The 19,379-nt window shown below is 42.4% G+C and overlaps 1 protein-coding gene across 4 annotated transcripts in view; it reads left to right on the top strand.

Moving 5' to 3' along the window:
- Window positions 1-18,630, top strand: part of LOC125448424 (sialic acid-binding Ig-like lectin 11) — a 29,259-nt gene extending 10,629 nt beyond the window's left edge. For 2 of the 4 annotated variants that reach the window (XM_048523744.2, XM_048523745.2), the window contains exons 4-11: window positions 4,113-4,406; window positions 4,916-5,197; window positions 7,744-8,025; window positions 10,564-10,839; window positions 11,662-11,952; window positions 17,141-17,237; window positions 17,547-17,628; window positions 18,217-18,630. In XM_048523744.2, the coding sequence (XP_048379701.2) occupies window positions 4,113-4,406; window positions 4,916-5,197; window positions 7,744-8,025; window positions 10,564-10,839; window positions 11,662-11,952; window positions 17,141-17,237; window positions 17,547-17,628; window positions 18,217-18,453 (1,841 nt within the window). In that variant the 3' untranslated portion in view covers window positions 18,454-18,630. Of the gene's footprint in view, window position 1; window positions 117-4,112; window positions 4,407-4,915; window positions 5,198-7,743; window positions 8,026-10,563; window positions 10,840-11,661; window positions 11,953-17,140; window positions 17,238-17,546; window positions 17,629-18,216 lie in introns of those variants that run through there. The other 2 variants (XM_048523748.2, XM_048523746.2) reach the window with 2 other exon arrangements.
- Window positions 18,631-19,379: the final 749 nt, after the last annotated feature.

Raw genomic sequence — 19,379 nt, forward strand, 5'->3', positions numbered from 1 at the left:
AAAGATGGCGACTGCTCCCTGATTATAAACAACATCAGACGGGAAGATGCCGGCCATTATTTTTTTAAAATAGAATTTGACGACGGACCTAGTCATAACCTGGCTTCATGTTTCTGGTGAGTGTTGTGTTGGAATTACTCAGCAATTCTCTCAACAGTCAATGGGAAGTGACACAAAATATGGCGTTTACATATTAACACAACGTACAGCTTCTGATAACACAGTGTCTGATTCGATTGGTACCAAGTGGTCAGGCTCTGGACTTTGTTCTGATCCTGGCAGACTGCACCACATGACAAATCAGATCCCACAATAAAACCTGGCTTGGTGGACATAAGTTTAAATCTTTGAAGTTGGTTAACGTGTTGGTTAGCCGCTAAAGCACAGTCACACGAGGCTTCAGTTTTGCTTCAAATAGAAAAACAAAATTTATCAAAGGCTATATTCCAGTTACAAATCAATGTGACAACCTGTTTCCCAACATACTCTGTTACAGTGACTCAAACTCCTATCTCAACTCTTTAAATTACTGCCTCCATCCAGTTTCCTTTATTCAAATTATGAAGATAAGTTTACAAATCCTTTGAGTTCAGTGGCATGAACCTTTCACAATTCTAATGGCTTAAACACTTTTTAGTTTCACACAACCTAAAGATTTCCATCTCACATCTCCTGGCTTGAAAGCTTCATAAACTCACTATGGTGACAGGTTACCATTAAACTGAACTGAAAATTAAATAAAAATCGCTGATAAAGCTAAAAATAACTTCTGCTAAGAATAAGTCTGTTCCCTTTTGAACAGAACACTTGTTACCTTCTAAACTGAAGTCATAACAAAACTAATGGCTTTGCTGAGTTTACACAGCATGTCATGATCTCAAATTGACAAATATCTTATTCCATTAACATTGCAGGGATCAGCCAGACATTTAGCTGGGGGATTTAGGCGTGACAATGCTATGATTTTAAGAGGTTATTTTGACCTGTAATTTTTTTAAGGAGAGGTTTTAAGAGGTAGCGAGCTGTCCAGTTGGAATACCAGTAAAGTGAACAGATGAGCAACCTTAAGTTTTTTTTTAATGTGGAACAACAGAAGCAGCCTGAACGGGTGCATCCAGCTCTCTCAGACAAGTTTTCTAGATCTTTTTAGTTTTAAGGTTTAGCTGTGAGCAGTTCTTGTTGGAGTTTCAATAGGGTAGGTGTTGCTGGAGTTTTGAATAAGTAGAAACTATCTTCTCCCTCTCTCGGTTACAGCTAGAAGCTAGGGTTTCTCTCTGCTGCTGAGTTATGTGTGAGAGAAATGTATTTTTCTGAATTTGCCTTTTTGCCATGGGTTGTGTTTATGGGATGGTACTATATTTGAACAGTTAATTAGTAGTAGTTAGTGTCTATTATTCTGTTAAGTTTTCCAATAGAGGTGTTATTCTGAGTTCTTCTTTCTTTCATTGCATTTTAACCATAGTGTTTAAATAAATTATGTTTTGTTTAATGTCAAGTTGTTTGACCAAACAAATTGCATCTGGATCACAATACGTTACATTTACCTTTAAAATGAGAAAAAGAGTTAGGATCTAGGCTACCTTCTTGATCTGGTCTTATGGTCCATTATTAGGTTACTGCTGTAGAATGACTTTCTGATGTTTTTAACATTAGCTGTCATGGAACTAACCCAAGTCTATTTCCTGCTTTTTTGACATCTAGATCCATCTTAATCATTATATAATTTTTATCACAGTTAATAGTCCAGTGACATTACCACAGCAGTGCCACCTCCTAATGAACTGAGCTTCTGAATTTCTGAAGAAGAGCCTGTCAGCCCCTGCTCCTCTGACGCTGCTTGGCCTGTTGTGTTCATCCAGCTCTACACTTTGTTATGTGATCTCCCAATCTATTTACTTTGTCCATCAATGTTAGCGCCTTCCATTTATCTCTGTATTTATACGTTGAACATGGAGATAAGTATCACTACAATGTGTCATCGGAAATCTCTATTCAGAGGGTGATCAGCTGAATATATAATAATAACTTGAACTATTTGAAAGCAGAGGTGACTAGCGGTGGCAGTACTACAGAATGTTACATTTGCAAAAGGCACAAGCTGCTCAACCGAGTCAGTAAGTCTGCAACACTTTCAGAGAGAGATCACTTGACATGGTTTTTTGGGGTAAAGTAGGCTTTGAATACAGAAGATCCCACAGGGAAATAGCCTTTGCGTTGCTTCCTTTTCTGAAAGTTCTTTCCTCACAGTTTGTGATGTGAAAGAACACTGGAAAGCCTCATCAGCACAAGTGGATGGCTCTTAAATGAGAAATCGGAAATGGAAGGGATCACATTTTTACATTATGAATTAGAAAGTGAAATGGAAGTTAGACTCTGCCTTACAGCTGAGATGTCAGGAATAGACAAACCAAGTGGCACTCATTTTCAGCTGTGCAAGTTGCTTTTTGGACCAGTGTCAGCAATATTTTGAGTAAAGGAAAGACTTCCTGAAGATAGACCTGGAATGGGCTGAGCTGCCGTTTGCTGCAAATCTATAAGTGCAGGGTAGCTAGTGACATCCAGACCCTGCGAATTATAAACAGAACTCTCTCACCTCTTCTCTCCTTCTGACTGAAAAGACAAGAAAACAAGAAAGCTTAAAAGAAACACTCTAACAAGTAAAAGTCTAAACTCTAACAAGTTGAATCAACTACTGAACTAAAAAATGACCATCATTTTACAGACAATAGCATGTCATCATTCTCAATCAAAAAGGACTGAGAGAGACAATTTAAGCCAGATTTGTGTTCTGGTCTTTCAATTTTCAGAATGTTCTTCCCTGTCAATGATTTTGTTTTCCACCCAAAATATCTGTTCAAACCATCTGTCTTTTGTTTGCCTTAATCGTGAAAAGGTGTGTGACTGTTGGGGTTTTGTAGGTACATAGCTTTGTAGGTACAAGTTAAAAAGTAGTGGGCTTATTGTTATTTTCTTTCCTTCTCTCTTGTTTATGGTAGAGTATGTCACAAATAAATGGAGCTATTTTCTGTTAATGACAAAACCTGGTGTGAGTTGTCTCTGTCCTTAACAACAGTCAGTCAGGCAAATTGGTACCATAAGTGGGAATTTATATGTTTTGCGATGGCTTGTAGAACGGTGGAACATGAATATTGGTGCACACTTCCCAGTTAAGTTATGACAGAAATTATTGTTTCTAGATAAAGAGTCATCAACCAGCCATAACTGATCTACAAATATGCCTCAGCGCAAACAGGTTGTGTGGAAAGCAGCATGGGCTGCAGATCGACGCTTGGGGCAATCTATGACTTAAGTACATTTTTAAATGTAGCTGTTACTAGACCAAGCTATTTCTCAAATAAAACTTTGCAGAGAGCCATTGTGTATACTTGTGTGCACGTGTATGCGTTTTCGTTTTAATTGAGGAGTGGAATTGGAAATATTTACACTTTTTAAGCCTTTTGTTAATATCATTTTGATCTTTGGCTGAGTAAGATTCTTTGCAATAACTTGGTTATTTTATGGAACCTGGAGGATTTGTTTTTGATCCTAACCTTTATGCAGATTGATTATATATATAATATGTTCTTGTGAATTAAGGCAAAATCATGTGGTCAGAAGAGGAGTGCAACAAGGAAATAATCAGTTCATCCCTTCCAACTGAATTATAACGCAAAAGAAAGGCTTGCATTTCAATAGTGCCTTTTACCAGCTCAGGATGCCCCACATTGACTCTCAGGCAATTAAGTAATAATTTAACTGTAGTGGCACTGCAATACAGGAAACATCAGAGCAAATCTGAGAAAAGCAAGCTGCCATACACAGGAATGAAATAAATCAGCCAGTCTATCAGACCATGAGAAGCCAGTGAATACGATGGTGTGATGAGCTCCTGCGTCTTCATTCAGGATTAGCAATCACAGTGTCTTGGAATGAAAGTGTATTAAGCTGAGGGAAAGATACACTGTCTAAAAAGATGAAATTATTTTGAGATGTTTGTAACCTCATGGTGATGTAATCATTATAAACCTGCTTTCTTTTGTGGTACTGTGACTTCTATTTGAGCTGATGCTTCAGGTTATATTTATCTAAAAGGATCCTCTCCCTGTCTTTAGATTTCACAGACAAACCAATGATACTCCCAGTGGAAATTATCGCAGGAAAGCATGTGAGCCTCAGGTGCACCTTCAACACAACGTGCAATGGAATACCACCTGTCTTAACTTGGGACATTCCCACTGCTATACATGGAACAGTTTCAGAAGCTATTACACAACATGGTGTCACTCTGACCTACACTTCCATCCTGAGCCTGATACCATGGCGAAGACACCACGGACAGACTCTTACCTGCAGAGTAGGTTATCCGCATGCTTCATCAGAGCAGACCCTTGTAATAAATGTGCAATGTAAGTACCAATGCAGCGTTTCCTCAGCACTGACATTCCGACAGTGTGGCGCTCCCTCAGCACTGACCTTCCGACAGTGCAGCACTCCCTCAGCACTGACCCTCCGAGAGTGCGCCACTCTCTCAGCACTGATCCTCTGATATTGCGGCACTCGCTGAACACTGATGTCCGACAGTGCGGCGCTCCCTCTGCACTGATCCTCCGACAAAGCAGCGCTCTCTCTGCACTGACCCTCCGACAGTGCGGCGCTCCCTCTGCACTGACCCTCTGGTGCTATCTGCCTTCTGTACTGATTCCCTGAGCATTTTGCACTCCCTTAGAATTGATGAATTTTGAGACCACCCCTATGAATTTGCTGCAGCCTCTCATTTTTGACTGTCAAATATGGATAACATATTTGGTGCCAAATTAACCCAGATTGATATTATATCTTTCACAGTCTTTGGGTCTAGCACAGACTCTTGCTTTGCTATGTGATTGCTCACAATATTCTCTTCTTTTGTTTTCAGACACACCAGAGAATCTTGCAATTACTTCCCTTGATGGGTCAAAAGTTTCTTCAATCAATATAATTGAGGGAGAGTCTGCAGTGATAATCTGTTCTGTCGAGAGCTTCCCAGCTTCTAATCTGATGTGGAGACATCTTAATGTCACAATCAGCAGAACAACTTCTAACAATGAGCTGCGGTTGGTGATTTCTTACATTACATCCAAGGACACTGGAGACTATCAGTGTGTGGCAGAGAATGAGCATGGAGCAGTGATGGGCTCCATAACCATTACTGTGCAACGTGCGTACATGCCAACTTCTATTTCTCTGACATGGTTCGAGGGACAAGCAAAAACACACAAACACATCAATGAAATTCACAGAAAGAAAAACAATTGAAAGATCATATATAATCATGCATGCATAAACTGACTCTCTGTGATTAATCTTGTCCAATATTTACGTTACTTTTATTATTTTGAAGCAGAGAGATTATGGATATGAATCAGTCCTCATAAGGGCTTCTTTGTCACCAGAATATAATTTCGGAATAGTTGTGTCTCAGTATCAATTCCCAGAAATCATGTGACTGCAAGTGGTGGCCTGGGACAACCCCTGTTGTGTTAATGGATGAAATAGTTGTTCTGTTGAGTTTATAACAGGCAAGATAAATGTATTATGGCTCTGTGTTTACTTCTGACTTAAGAACAGAAATTCAAAGTGCGAGTTGATACACACCAGAGTTGAATTCAGAAGGTCGAACAGATTCACCTGGCAGCGGATTCAGTGCAATTCAGTGGGAACTATCAGCGCAGCGTAAGAGATTTGTAGTCTGTGAAGCTTCTTATCCAGGAGAGTTTGAGTGGAAATCATCAACTGTTTAAAATTGAACAGGTTCAGGCCTTTGTAACTTTGAGAGGCTTACCACCAACAACATTGGAAAGAATCATAAAATAAATGTCACACTTCAGGGTAAACATTGTCAGTAAACTAATGATTAAAGAGCAGAAAAGGGAATGATACGTCTCTAGAATTGAGTTTATAGCGATGGTGTGGTGAAAGAGGCTGAAACTTCGTTTTGATGATTATGTTAAGAGCTTTCTCACTATTTTCTATATAAATGTAGCTTTCTTTGAGAGTAGAGAGCTTGCATATTTGTGGAAAGTCACATTTTGTCAAAGCTTTTCACCTTACACTCATCAGGACAGTTTACGAGAATACAAATTCAAGGAGGAAACCAACCTTTATTGTGCATGAGAGGAGAGTTCCAATTAGTTGACGAATGGGCTCTTATTGGTAGTGGTGTTGTGATGGAAAACTCATCCACTCATAGAGTCGCACAGCATGGAAACAGACCCTTCGGTCCAACTAGTATATGCCAACCATAATCCCAAGCTAAACTAGTTCCACCTAGCTGAATCTTCCCAAGCTGGAAAGGGTTCAGAAGAGATTTACTCACGAAAGGAGGGTTTGAATTAGGTGGATCTAAAAGAGACATGAGGACAATTTTTTTACATAGTTGTTTGTATGTGGAAATAATTTCCAAAGGAAGCGGTAGATGGGGTTACAGTTACAACATTTGAAAGACATTTGGATAAGTACACGAATAAGAAATGTTTGGAGGGATAATTATGTGTATCTAATTATAATATTTATCTGCTATAATTGACAGTTTCATCCATTATACCGTTTGTCACTCACTTTATCTATTACCCTTTGTAAGTTGCATCTGTCTTCCTTATAACTTACTTTCCTACTTATCTTTGTGTCAAAGGCAAATTTAGTTGATATACCTTGGATTCCTTCATCCAAATCGTTTACAGAAATTGTAAAGAGTTGAGCCATAGTACCTGTCCCTGTGGCACACCACTCATGATAATCTGCCAACCTGAAAAAGACCCATTCATTCCCACAAAAGAACAAATTGCTGGCAAATCTCAGTAGGCCTGGCAGCATCTGTGGAGAGAAAGCAGAGTTAACATTTCAAGCCTAGGAACCCTTCTTCAGAATTCCTTTATCAGGGTGATATTGCAGTAAGATGTTGACTGTCCAGGATAGCTGTTATCCTGCAGGATGGCATAGATGCAATCTTTTTTAGCCTCAAACTTCCACAATGAGCAAAAGCATTGGACCCTATTTACAAGAATAGGATCTGATCCATTACAAGAATTTTCATGAAAGAGGGATGACTCGTGGTGAGTTTAACCCGAGGGTCAGCACACCTCGGGGAAGTGGAGATGCTCAGAAGATTGGACTCCTATAAAATTGAACCTGTGCTGTTGGTTCGATGTGCAGCACAAACCAGGCACCCAGTCAACTGAGTTAACCAACCCACAGCATCATCTGCGGTTCCGATGAAAGTCTCGCCTCCTCAAACATCCCCCCTCGCCTGAGGCCTGGTGATTCTCATCTTAAACTCACCACCAACTGTTTTGCTCTAATGAGACATCAATCCTATGGTCCTTTGGGACAATGATGACTGACACACGCACACACACACAGTCTCACACTCACACGGACACACACACACTCTCACACTCACACGGACACACACACATTCTCACACACGCACACTCTCACTCACAAACACACACACATACACTCTCTCACACACTACTAGAAATGTGACATCGCACTTCAGATTGAGATGAACGTGACAAGAGGTCCATTCACATAGCAGATTCAGAGAGAGATGAAATGAAGGGTAATAGGCCTGAAACATCAAACTTCCTGCTCCTATGATGCTGTTTGGCCTGCTGCGTTCATCCAGCTCTACACCTTGTTATCAAGAATGGAGTCTTGTTGTGCTGCATGACTGCTCACAATATTCTCTTCCTTTGTTCTTAGATGCACCAGAGAACCTTGCAATTACTTCCCTTGATGGGTTTAAAGCTTCATCAATCAATGTAACGGAGGGAGAGTCTGCAGTAATAATCTGCTCTGTTGAGAGCTTCCCAGCTTCTAACCTAACATGGAGACATTTTAATGTCACAATCAACAAAATAAGTTCCAACAATGAACTGTGGTTGGAGATTCCTCGCATTACGTACAGGGAGACTGGAGACTATCAGTGTGTGGCAGAGAATAAACATGGAGCAGTGGAGAGGTCCATAACCATCACTGTAGAATGTGAGGCTACTGTTACATTTGTTCCTTGTTGCAATGTCTTTAGGGGGGCTGTTATCATTGTCTTGTTTCTTCTCTCGATTTCTTCAAGCCTCCCTCATTCCATGGCTCCAATGCTACCCACCATCCAATTCTTCTTCATCCTTTTCTGCTTTCACCCCCAATTTCTCCAACAATTGTTGCTGAGACAAAGGTGGTTTTTCATCTCCATGTCCGCACTTATCTGTCTGTCTCACTTTAACTGGACGTAATGCTCCTTTTTGACTCCTGACCTTCAAATCTTTCTCTAAGGCACTTGCTTGGCTTGTTCTCTATTGAGGTGAATCTTGGCATCCTCGGCCATACCCACATTTCAAAAACTGTCACCCTCCTCTCATCCACTTTCTTTAGAATCTGACTCTCAATCCATTAAGTGTGACCCTCCACATTAGTGACCGTACCTGACATTTCCTCAGCTGCAGGCTGATGTTTTCAGATGCTCAGAGTGAAGCCAGTGGTCGCAGTGCTTGCTGTTATTTTTCTAGTCCTCATGTAACTTTTGATGTTGACTGTTGTGTCAAATATTGAAATTTGACCACTGTCCCAACCTTGATATCTCCATTGCCATTTAGAGTCATTATGTTGGCTGTTGCCTCATTCGTATTCAGTTCAAATGTCTCCCTGTGTCTTTTGCCTGGGTCCACCATACTCTCCAGTTCCTCATTTATTCCATTTCTGTCTGAGGTATTGTCTGCACACCAGATATTCCACAGCCACATCTTTACAACATTTACAGTGCTTGTGACAGGGATATGAATATGTGTAAAGACAGATACGGATACTTCAATACAATTTCCTTTCGCAAGTCACTCCTTATATTAACCCTCAGTGGCCAAAAATATCCTTGTCTGAAGGAGATGACAAACAAGACAACAAGATGTAGGAGTAGAAGTAGTAGTTCAGCCCATCAAGTCTGCTTCTCTGTTTTTCGAGATCGTGGCTGACCTGAAAATGCTCCAATCCACTTTCCTGCCTTTTCCTCCATAACCCCCGATTCCCTTACCAATTAAAATGCTGTCTATCTTAGCCTTGAATACATGTAATAACCTGGCCTCAACAGCCTCCAGTGGTAAAGAATTACACAGATTCACTACCCAAAAGAAAAAAAAATCTTGCTCTTATCTGTCCTAACTGGGTAACTCTGTACTCTAAAATTATGTCCCTCTAGTCCGAGACACTCCCAGAAAGGGAAACAAACTTTCCACATCTATCTTGCCAAGCCCCTCAAGTTTCCTACATGTTTCATTGAAGGTTGCCTCTCATTCTTTGAAACTCCAGTGTGTACATGCCGAAGCCACCCAACCTCTCCTCATAAGACAATCCGTCCATACCTGGGATCAGTTGAATGAATCTTCTCTGGACTATCTTCACTGTAACTTTACTGAAATAAGGGGACCAAAACCAAGATAAGGCTCCCGAAACTATTCATTATGTTCTAGATGTGATCTGACTTTTTTTAATAGTTTCAGCAAACACCCCCACATTTTACTACTCCATTCCTTTTGAAATAAAGAGCAATATTCCATTTTCCTTCCCTATTACATGCAGAGTTTGGATACTAGTTTGTTTGGAGATGTATACCTGAGTACCTCCAAATCCCGCTGTGTTGTAGCTTTTTGCTTTTTATATGATATTCAGCTCTTCTATTCTTTCTGCCAAAGTGCACACTCTCACATCTTCTCACATTATGTTCCACCTGCCACATTTTTGCAAACAAGCTTACCCTGTCTGTAAACGTCTGCAGATTCTTTGTGCTATCTTCACCACTTGCCTTCCCATCTATTCTTACATTGTTCCCAAATTTGGTTACAGTACATTCACCATCATCATGTATTCCATTAACATTTATTGTGAATAATTGTGCCCCCAACATTGATCCTTGTGATATTCCACTTGTTATAGACTGCCATGCTCAAAATGCCCCTCTTCATCCTAACTCTCTGTTTTCTAATAGTTAGCCAGTCCTCTATCCATGCAAATTTATCATCTCCAATACTATGGGCTGTTATCTGCATGAGTGCTATCTCATCATGCACCTTCTGAAAATCCAAGTGTATTACACCCACTGCTTTTCTTACATCTATTGTACTTGTTACTCCCTCAATGAATTCTGAGATATTTGGTAGACATGATTTCCTCTTCCTTAGGACATGGTCATTCTGCTTGATCATTTTTTGTTTGTATTTCTCAATATTCTACCATTACAGCATTTCAAATGGACTTGAACATGTTCCTAATAATGATGTTCTCTAGGTAGGTCACAGTTATCTAGTATTGGTCTCTTTCCATTTTACAATAAAGGCATTACGTTGGCGGTATTCCTATCCTCTGTAACTTTTCCAGAAAATGAGCAAGGGATTTCAGAGCTTAGGGCTGCAGGTAGTTGAAGGTGGATCAATGGATATCAGGAAATACGCAGGAAACCAGAACTGGAGTGTAGAGATCTCAAAGGATTATGGGGCATGTGGATTCCCTGCTGATGCTCCTCTGCTCTTGTTCCAGATCCCCCACGGGAGACCACAGTGTCCACCAGTGGAGCCTCAGGTGGGATCAGAGAGGGACACAATGTCACATTAACTTGCTCCAGTGAGAGTGTCCCACCGATATCTCATTACACTTGGTTCAGGGTCAAGGGAAACACCAGCACCCGGTTAAACTCAAGCAGCCAGATTCTCTCCTTCACTCCAGTGACTCGGGGAAATGATGCAGGTTTCTACTGCACAGTGACAAACCCACTGGGTAACAGCAGCTCCAGCATGACCCACCTGAATGTAGAATGTAAGTTTTTTTCTGTCTGCCTGCCTCTTAACACTCGGGGTATCTGTGTGGGAACCACTTACTGACTGTACTTTAGATGAGAGTAACCTCACTGCAAGAACCTTGCCCTCACTGAGATACAGAGAGCGATACCAGGATTGGCGACGAACAGCTCAAAGAGGGATGGTTTTAAGTGGTATCTTCAATGACAACATAGAGACAGAGAGAATAGTGGAGAGGTTTAGAAGGGAAATAATTAGCCTAAGGGTCACGGCAGCTGAAGACCTGGCTGACGGATGGAAATCAGAGGATGCTTGAGAAGCCGCAATTAAAGGAGGCAAAGGGACCTCAGAGGGTTGAGGGGAACTGGAGGATGTTACAGAGATAGGGCGGGGATGTAGGGGCTGGAGGAGATGACAGATCGGGAGGCGTTTGGGGTCTGGAGGAGATTACAGAGATAGGGAGGGTATGTAGGGGTTGGAGGAGTTAGACATAGGGAGGGGTTTAGGGGCTGAAGGGGGTTACACAAATAGAAGGGGTGTAAAGGCTGGAGGTGGTTACAGAGATAGGGAGGGGGTGTAGGGGCTGGAGGTGTTACAGAGATAGGGAAGGGTGTAGAGGCGGGAAGTGTTACAGAGATGGGGAGGGGTGTGTTCAGATGAGGGAAGGGGCTAATGGTTGAACAGGACTGGAATAGCTAGATGACTGACTGGCCAGGAGGGCATTGTGATGATGCTCAGTAATAGCAGGAACTGTGACCATTGGCAAGTGTTTTAATGTTACGGTTCTATCGTACGGCCCAACTCTGCTACTCTTGACTAATTGCTGCTCTTCCCACCTCAGATAAGCCAGAAATTTCCCAGGCGTCGAAATGTGCTCAGCGGGCAGAGGGGATCACCTGTGTCTGTGCAGTCAATTCCAACCCTCCTGGAGACCTCACCTGGCACCTGCCTCATACCAACCTCAGCGGTAACCAAACACAGGGAGGTTTTGTGTCGCTGCAGCTCAGAGAGGGACATCTGGTAACAGGCTCCCTGTTCCTGACAGGACCCCAGGATGATGAGGAAGTGACGGTATCCTGCTCAGTTCGAAACCTACATGGGACAGCCACGTTCAAGGTCTATCAGGTCAAAGGTGGGCTCAATCTGGGGAGGCGATGGCCCAGTGGTATTATAGCTACTGTTAATCCAGAGACCCAGATAACATTCTGGGGCCTGGGTTCAAATCCCACATGGCAGATGGTGGAATTTGAATTCAATAAATGTCTGGAATTAATAATCTAATGATGACCATGAATCGTCAGGGAAAAACCCATCTGGTCCACTGATGTCCTTTAAGGAAGGAAACTGCCATCCTTACCTGGTCTGGCCTACATGTGACTCCAGACCCACAACAATGTGGTTGACTCTCAACTGCCCTCTGCGCAATTAGGGATGGGCAATAAATGCTGGCCAGGCCAGTGATGCCCTCATCCTGTAAATGAATGAAGAAAACAAAAATCTCTGTTTGACACCCTCAACTCTAGAATCCTCTACTTCTTTTAGATGTTCTTTCCTACTGGCTCTTTCACCAACGCATCCTCATGATAAAGATAGCACTGGATACAATTTGAGTCAAGCCATTGAGGGGAAAATGTCAAGCACTTTCTTCACACAAATAGGGGTTGGAAATCTGGAACTCTAACCATCATATCCCCCGTCCCCAAAAAAGTCTTTCATTGCGAATAAATATGGATGAGTCAAATGTAACTACTGCCAATAATTTAGAAGTGTAATCGGTGATTTTATTGAAGTTTTGATGATATTGAGGTGACCAGAAGTAGGTGAATTAAGAGAAACTGTTCCCGTTGACATGATATCCAGGACTTAGGCAGTCTAAACATTGGAATAGGCCCTTAAGCAGTGAAATGTGGAAGCACTTCTGCACACACACTCTGGTCAAAGTTTGGAACTTCCTTCCAAAATTGGCGATTGGTCCATTGTTAATTACCTCAGCCACTGAAGATTAGTGAAGGTAATGATTTATCTAGACTCAAAACACTAGTTTACTGTCTCTCTGTGGATGCTGCCTGATCTGCTATGATTTCCAGTATTTTTTGTTTTCAGTAATGATTCCTCTTGATTGTTAATCTGTGAGTTTGTAAACTAAATTTCTCAAATGCGAAGGGAGGAATGTTGATCAAAATCTGACACATAAGCTTATTGTTTCCTTAGGTTTATAAATTGACGCATAACATATAAAAGTAAGGAAGTGATACTACACTTCTACAAATCATTGGAGTATTGTGATCATTTATGCGCACTTTAAGAAATAATGTTCAAGCCCTGGAGAGAGTTCAAAGGAGATTTACCAAAATGATACCCGGAATGAGCAATTTTTGATACAAGGAAAGATTAGAGAAATTGAGCTCATTCTCGTTGGAACAGAAAGAATTTAAGAGGTGACCTTACCAGGGTGTTCAAAATTACAAACAACTTTGACAGGGTAAAGGAGGATAAACTTTCTGCCAGATGATATGGCAGTAATTATGAGTCACAATTTTACGATTATCAGCAAGAGAGTTACAGGTGAGAAGAGGAGGAATTTCTTGATTCAGAGAGCTGTTAGGATTTGGTATGTTCAGCTGGAGAGAGTGGTGGAGGCAGATTTCATAGGACCTTTCAAAAGAGAGTTGTAAGACAACAAGGAGAAGGGGAGCAGTCAACACAGGACTGAAAGAGTTGTACATTAATGCAGATGATGTATGAAACAAACCAAATGAACCTGTTGGTGCAGATTTAAATTGGCAGGTACAATCATGTAGGTATGAAGTTAATCAGGTTTGGGAACTAAGGAGACAAGTCTTATCGAAAGGACAAGGCAGAAGGACAGAGAAGGTGGGTTGCCTAGTTTGTAAGGAATGAAATTACATCGATAGCAATAAATGATATGGGGTTGGAAAACGTGGAATTTGCGTTAAATTGAACTTAAAGTTGAGAAACTGCCAATGAAATGAGTCCCCGATGGGAGTTATGTAGAGGCCAGAATTCCTTTCAAAAATCAGGATGTAGGGAAGAAAATAAATCAGGAGATAGATAAGGCGTGAAGAAAGGCCCTACTGCAATAATCATGGGGGACTTCAATGCACAGTTGGACGGGGTAAATCAGGTTGGCCGCGGATCTCAAGAAATGGAGTTTGTGGAATGTCTATGTGATGGTAGTTTTGAAGAAAACAGGCACTCCTGGATTTGGGTGTAATGAGGCAGACTTGATGACAGGAGCTGGAGGCGAAGGAACCCATAAGGGCCAGTCACCATAGTATGACAGAATTCACGCTGCAGTTTAGTGAGGGAGAAGTCTGAATCACGTGTCATGGTATTACAACTGAGTAAAGGTAGCTACAAAGACCTGAGGAAGGAGCTGGCCAGTGTTGATCGGAAGGGGAGCCTAGCCAGGAAGATGGTATGAGTTTCTGAGGTTAATTTGGGAGGCCCAACAGAAATTCATTCCAAGGAAGAGGAAACATATTAACAGAGGACAAAGCAACCATGGCTAACAGGGCAAGTCAGGAATAACAAAACTGCACAAGAAAAATCATACAATATGATGAAGATTAGTGGGGAACTGGAGGATTAGGAAACCTTTAAAAACCAACAGAGGACTACTAAAAAAGCAATAAGGTGGGAGAAGGTGAGATATGATGGTAAATTACCTAGTAATATTTAGATATATAAAAATTAAGAGAGAGCCAAGAGTGACATTGAACCACTGGATAATGAGGCTGGAGAAATAGTGATATGGAACAAAGAAATGGCAATGGAACTGAATAGGTACTTTGCATCAGTTTTCCCAGTGAAAGACACCAACAGCATACCAGGATTTTGAGAGTGTGTGTGTGTGTGTGTGTGTGTGTGTGTGTGTGTGTGTGTGTGTGTGGGGGGGGGGGTGGTTGGGGCAGGGGGGTGCGGGTGGTAGGGAAGAGGTGAGTGTAGTGGCCATCATTAAGGAGGAGGTGCTGGGGAAGCTGAAAGGTCTGAAGGTGGATAAATAATCTGGACCAGATGGTCTGTACCCCAGTGTTCAGAAGGAGATAGTTGAGGAGATTGTGGAGGGATTGATGATGAGCTTTCAGTAATCATTGGAGTCGGGGAGGGTCCCAGGGGACTGGAAAGTGGCTCATGTAACCTCACCCACTTGTTTAAGAAACAAGGAAGACCGAAGGCCAGCCTGACCTTGGTCATTGGTAAGATTTTAGACTCTATTACTAAGGATGTAATGCAAAGTACTTGGTCGTACGTGGCAAAATAGGACTTAATCAGCACAGCTTCGTCAAGGGAAGGCCATGTCTGAGAAATCTGTTGGAATTCTTTGAACAAGGAATGAACAAATTAGAGTAAAGGAGAGCCAATGGAAGTGATTTATTTGGATTTCCAAAAGGCCTTTGACAGGAGGCTGCTGAATATGATAAGATAAGAGCCCATGGTGTTAGGGACATGGCACAGCATGGATAGCAGTACAGAGGTGTACTGCTGACGCTGTGTACTGCTGACGCTGTGACTGGCTAGCAGAGACAGAGGGTGCAGATAAATCGGTCTTTATCAGGACAGCAGCAGGTGACTAGTGGAGTACTACAGGGGTCAGTGTTGGGACCACAACTATTTATGCCATGTATTAGTGATTGGGATGAAGGAACTGAGTGCACTTTTGCTCCATTTGTAGATGACACAAAGATAGGTGGCGGCACAGGCAGGGTTGAGGAAGTGGGGAGGCTGTGGAAGAATTTGGACAGGCCAGGAGAGTGGACAAAGAAGTGGCAGATGGAATACAATTGGGGAAAGTGTGAGGTTGTGCACTTTGTTAGGAGAAACAGAGGTGTGGACTATTTTCCAAATGGGGAATCACTTTGGAAATCTGAAGCACAAATGTACTGAGGAGTCATTGATCAGGAGTCTCTAAGGTTAACGTGCAGATTCAGTTGGCAGTTAGGGAGGTAAATGCAATGTTAGGATTAATTTTAAGAGCGTTAGAAGAGCAGAGGTGTACTGCTGACGCTGTATAGGATTTGGTCACACCATTTCGAATATAGAACATATTTGGAATATTATGAACAATTTTGGCCATGTATCTAAGGACGAATGTGCTGCTGTTTGAGGGGGTTGATGTAGGGGATGACAAGTTTATCATATGAGGAATGGATACTGGATCTGTACTCAATGGAGTTTAGAGGGATCTGATTGAAACTTACAGAATGCTGAGAGGCCTGGATAGAGTGGAAGTCAAGAAGATATTTCCACCAGTGGGACAGACTGCGACCGGACAGCACAGCCTCAAGAGTGAAGGGATGACCCTTCAGAATGGATAATGAGGAGGAATTTCTTCGTCCAGATGGTAGTTAATCTGTGGAACTCATTGCCACAGAGGGCTCTGGAGATCAAGTCATTGAGTGTATTTGAGACAGAGATAGATAGGTTATTGATTAGTAAGGGGATCAGGTGTTATGAAAAGAAGGCTGGGCAATAACGTTGAGAAACATATCAGCCATGATCGAATGGTGGCACAGGGCCATCAGGCTAAATAGCCGAATCTTGCTCCTATGTCTTATGATCTGATGATCTACCAGTCAGTCCCGGATGTTTCAATAAGGTTGTTTCTCATTCTTTGAAACTCCAGTGAGTAAAGGCCCAACTTATGCAGCTTCTCCTCATAAGACAATCCCTCCATATCACGTATCAGCCAAGTGAACCTTCGCTGGACTGCCTACAGTTCCGGTCTGCCTTTCCTCAGATAAGAGGACCGAAGCAGCACATTGTATTCCACCTAGGATCTGCCAAGTGCCTTCTATAGTTTTAGTAAAACCTCCCAACTCATACACTCCATTCTCTTTAAAATGAAGGCCAACATTCCATTTACCTTCACCTGTTACCTGGTGAACTTGGATGCGAACTGAAATAAGGCTGTCAGTTTGTGGACAGCAAGATCCCAAAGCAACAACGTGATAATGAGCTGACAACCAATTGCTTTAGTGAGCTTGTTTGTTGCACGGACAAAGATGGCAAGGTGGGTCACTAATGTCCCATTCGTGAAGGGAATCGGCTGTTTTATTCCAGTCTATATGTACAGGCAACTCGTCTCAAACTCCAGTGAGGCTACCTCATAGTGCTCCTCTGAACTCGCCTGTCAGTTTGTGTGGTTCAGGAAAACACCACCACGCCACCTTCTCAAGGGGCAATAAATGCCAACGTTTCTCGAGAATAACTGTTTAAATGTGGAGTGAATTGTTCCTCAATATACAGCAGGCCATTGTTCCAAAATGATAGCACAGTATTATTGGTTACTTTTTCAGGCAGAGACTACAATAATTGGACATTGGGATTCATCATGACTGGAAGTGTGTTAAGTGTTTTCCTGGCTGGAATCTTATTCTTTCTCTGTGCGCGCAAGTAAGTGTGAATGCTTCATTTGATTTCACTCTGAATATTCAGTTCCACTTTCTTCTCTATAGCTGGTAACTGTTCCCTTGGGTTGAGGCAGCAGACACTTCTGTAAGTGGTCTCCATGTCCCTATGACCCAGGGAGGGCCTTTCATTGTGCATCCAGATGAATAACTACGAGTTGTTGTGATCTAGAACACGCTGCCTGATAGGGAGGTGGGAGCGGATTCAACAGGAACTTCCAAACGTGTAACTGTGTCTCTGCTGCACTGACTCTCTGATGTACAGTAACCACACTGAAATATTGTGTTCTTGCAGGAGAAAGACAGCAACTGAGGTGACAGCTTCAAAGACCAATGATGTTGCAGTGACCTACAGTCAAATCACTGTGAAGTGCAAGGTGCAGAAATTTTTGACTCATTCCAAACCATCTACTTCAGCATGTCCCTGACAAACAGTTAACCACTGATTCTCATCTCTGGAGACAACACTCGCTGAGTCAATTGTGCTGTCTCTCTGAATCAGGCTGAACATAACATCAGAGAATTGTACTGTCAGTGGGTCAGTGCTGAGAGAGCCCCACACTGTCAGACGGTCGGTGCTGAGGGAGCGCTGCACTGTCAGAGGGTCATTGCTGAGAGAGCACCGTACTGTCGGACGGTCAGTGCTGAGGGAATGCCGCACTGTCAGAGGGTCAGTGCTGAGGGAGCGCTGCACTGTCAGAGGGTCAGTGGTGGGAGAGTGCCGCATTTTTATTCTGTCCTTCAGATGAGTTGTTAAACTGACAGTGTTTTCTATCAGGTAGATGTGAACTATGAACTTAATTTTTGTGATTATGATTCAGGCTCATAACTTTAGCCTTCAAGATATGAAAGAGAGTGTTAATCCCACTAAACCATGACTGATTCCCTTGAGACTGTGCAATAATTTAAACCTATCCCTGCCGGTAAATGATGTGAGATCGTCTTCTGTTTTCTTTTCTCTGCAGGGTTCCCAAAACATGGTAGTTACTGACTCTCAGAGCACAACCAGGGACACAACTAGAGATGAGGGGACACCAGCTCCCTGGGATGAGGGCCCAGTGAGAGGAGATGCTGTACAACCCAAGAGAACTGAGGACCTTGTCTATGCCAACATCACCTTCTCAAAGCCATCTCACCATGACAGGACTGTGCACAGGGGCATGGATATAGAATACGCGGAGATCAGATTCCATACAAACTGAGACAGAAACAGGGAGAGTGGTCCGAGGGGCTTGTGCAGCCATACAGTTAAATAATTATGAAAAGAAAATGATGTTGCTTTATTTTGTTTTGAGATCTGAACAAGCCCTTTCCATAATGCACCTTCTAAACACTGAGAAACTGCTCAAAGTCTTTGGCTTTTGTACACACATGATTAAACTGCTGAAACACTTCTGTGCACATGGATTTAGCATAAATTCTATACCCTGGAGAATAATTTTTGTCTCCAAAACTAATGCTGGCTGTTACCATACTCCCTTCCTGTTCGCTAAATTCTGACAGAAATAACTGCGCAGGCTGACCTTATTAAAATTACTATGTCGCTGTTCCCTGCGGGGATCTAGGCATGTCCTTCCTCTTGTCGCCTCTCAGGCAAATCGTGTACCAAACCATAACCTGCATCTTGCGCCTGGAGCGTCTCGGAAGAAATCCATTCCCTGCTCAAGCAATAAAGGTGTTGAGGAAGCAGCATCCACAATGTTCATCTCAGACTTCGAGATTTCTTTAATGCTGGATGGTGAGGGAGAGCACTCAGATTCCAACAGCCTTTCCGGCTGTTTGGAGGGGCTGGGTATGTTTGGCTCCTGCTCAGTTGGTGAGTTTGCAGCTTTTGTGTGGTCTAGGTGCTTGTTCAGCATTGCCTCGCCTGCCGAAACTTTGTACGTCACGGCACATGACCTCACATTGACCTTGTCCCTTAACCAGGCCAGGCCATTTCTATGGTTTCAATACCAAACATCATCCCCTGAAGTAAACCGTCTCTCTCCCTTAGATGAGTCTTAGTATCCGGCATTGGCATTCCTGATGTCATTTCACTATCTCTCCCAGGTCCTAGCAGATCAGATTTCATCTGTTGTGGCATCTCCTCCCCCATCAGCAACTCTGCTGGAGCTATTCCTAGTATTAT

The sequence above is a fragment of the Stegostoma tigrinum genome, chromosome 41 (assembly GCF_030684315.1).
Source record: "Stegostoma tigrinum isolate sSteTig4 chromosome 41, sSteTig4.hap1, whole genome shotgun sequence".
Classification (NCBI taxonomy): Eukaryota; Metazoa; Chordata; class Chondrichthyes; order Orectolobiformes; family Stegostomatidae; genus Stegostoma; species Stegostoma tigrinum.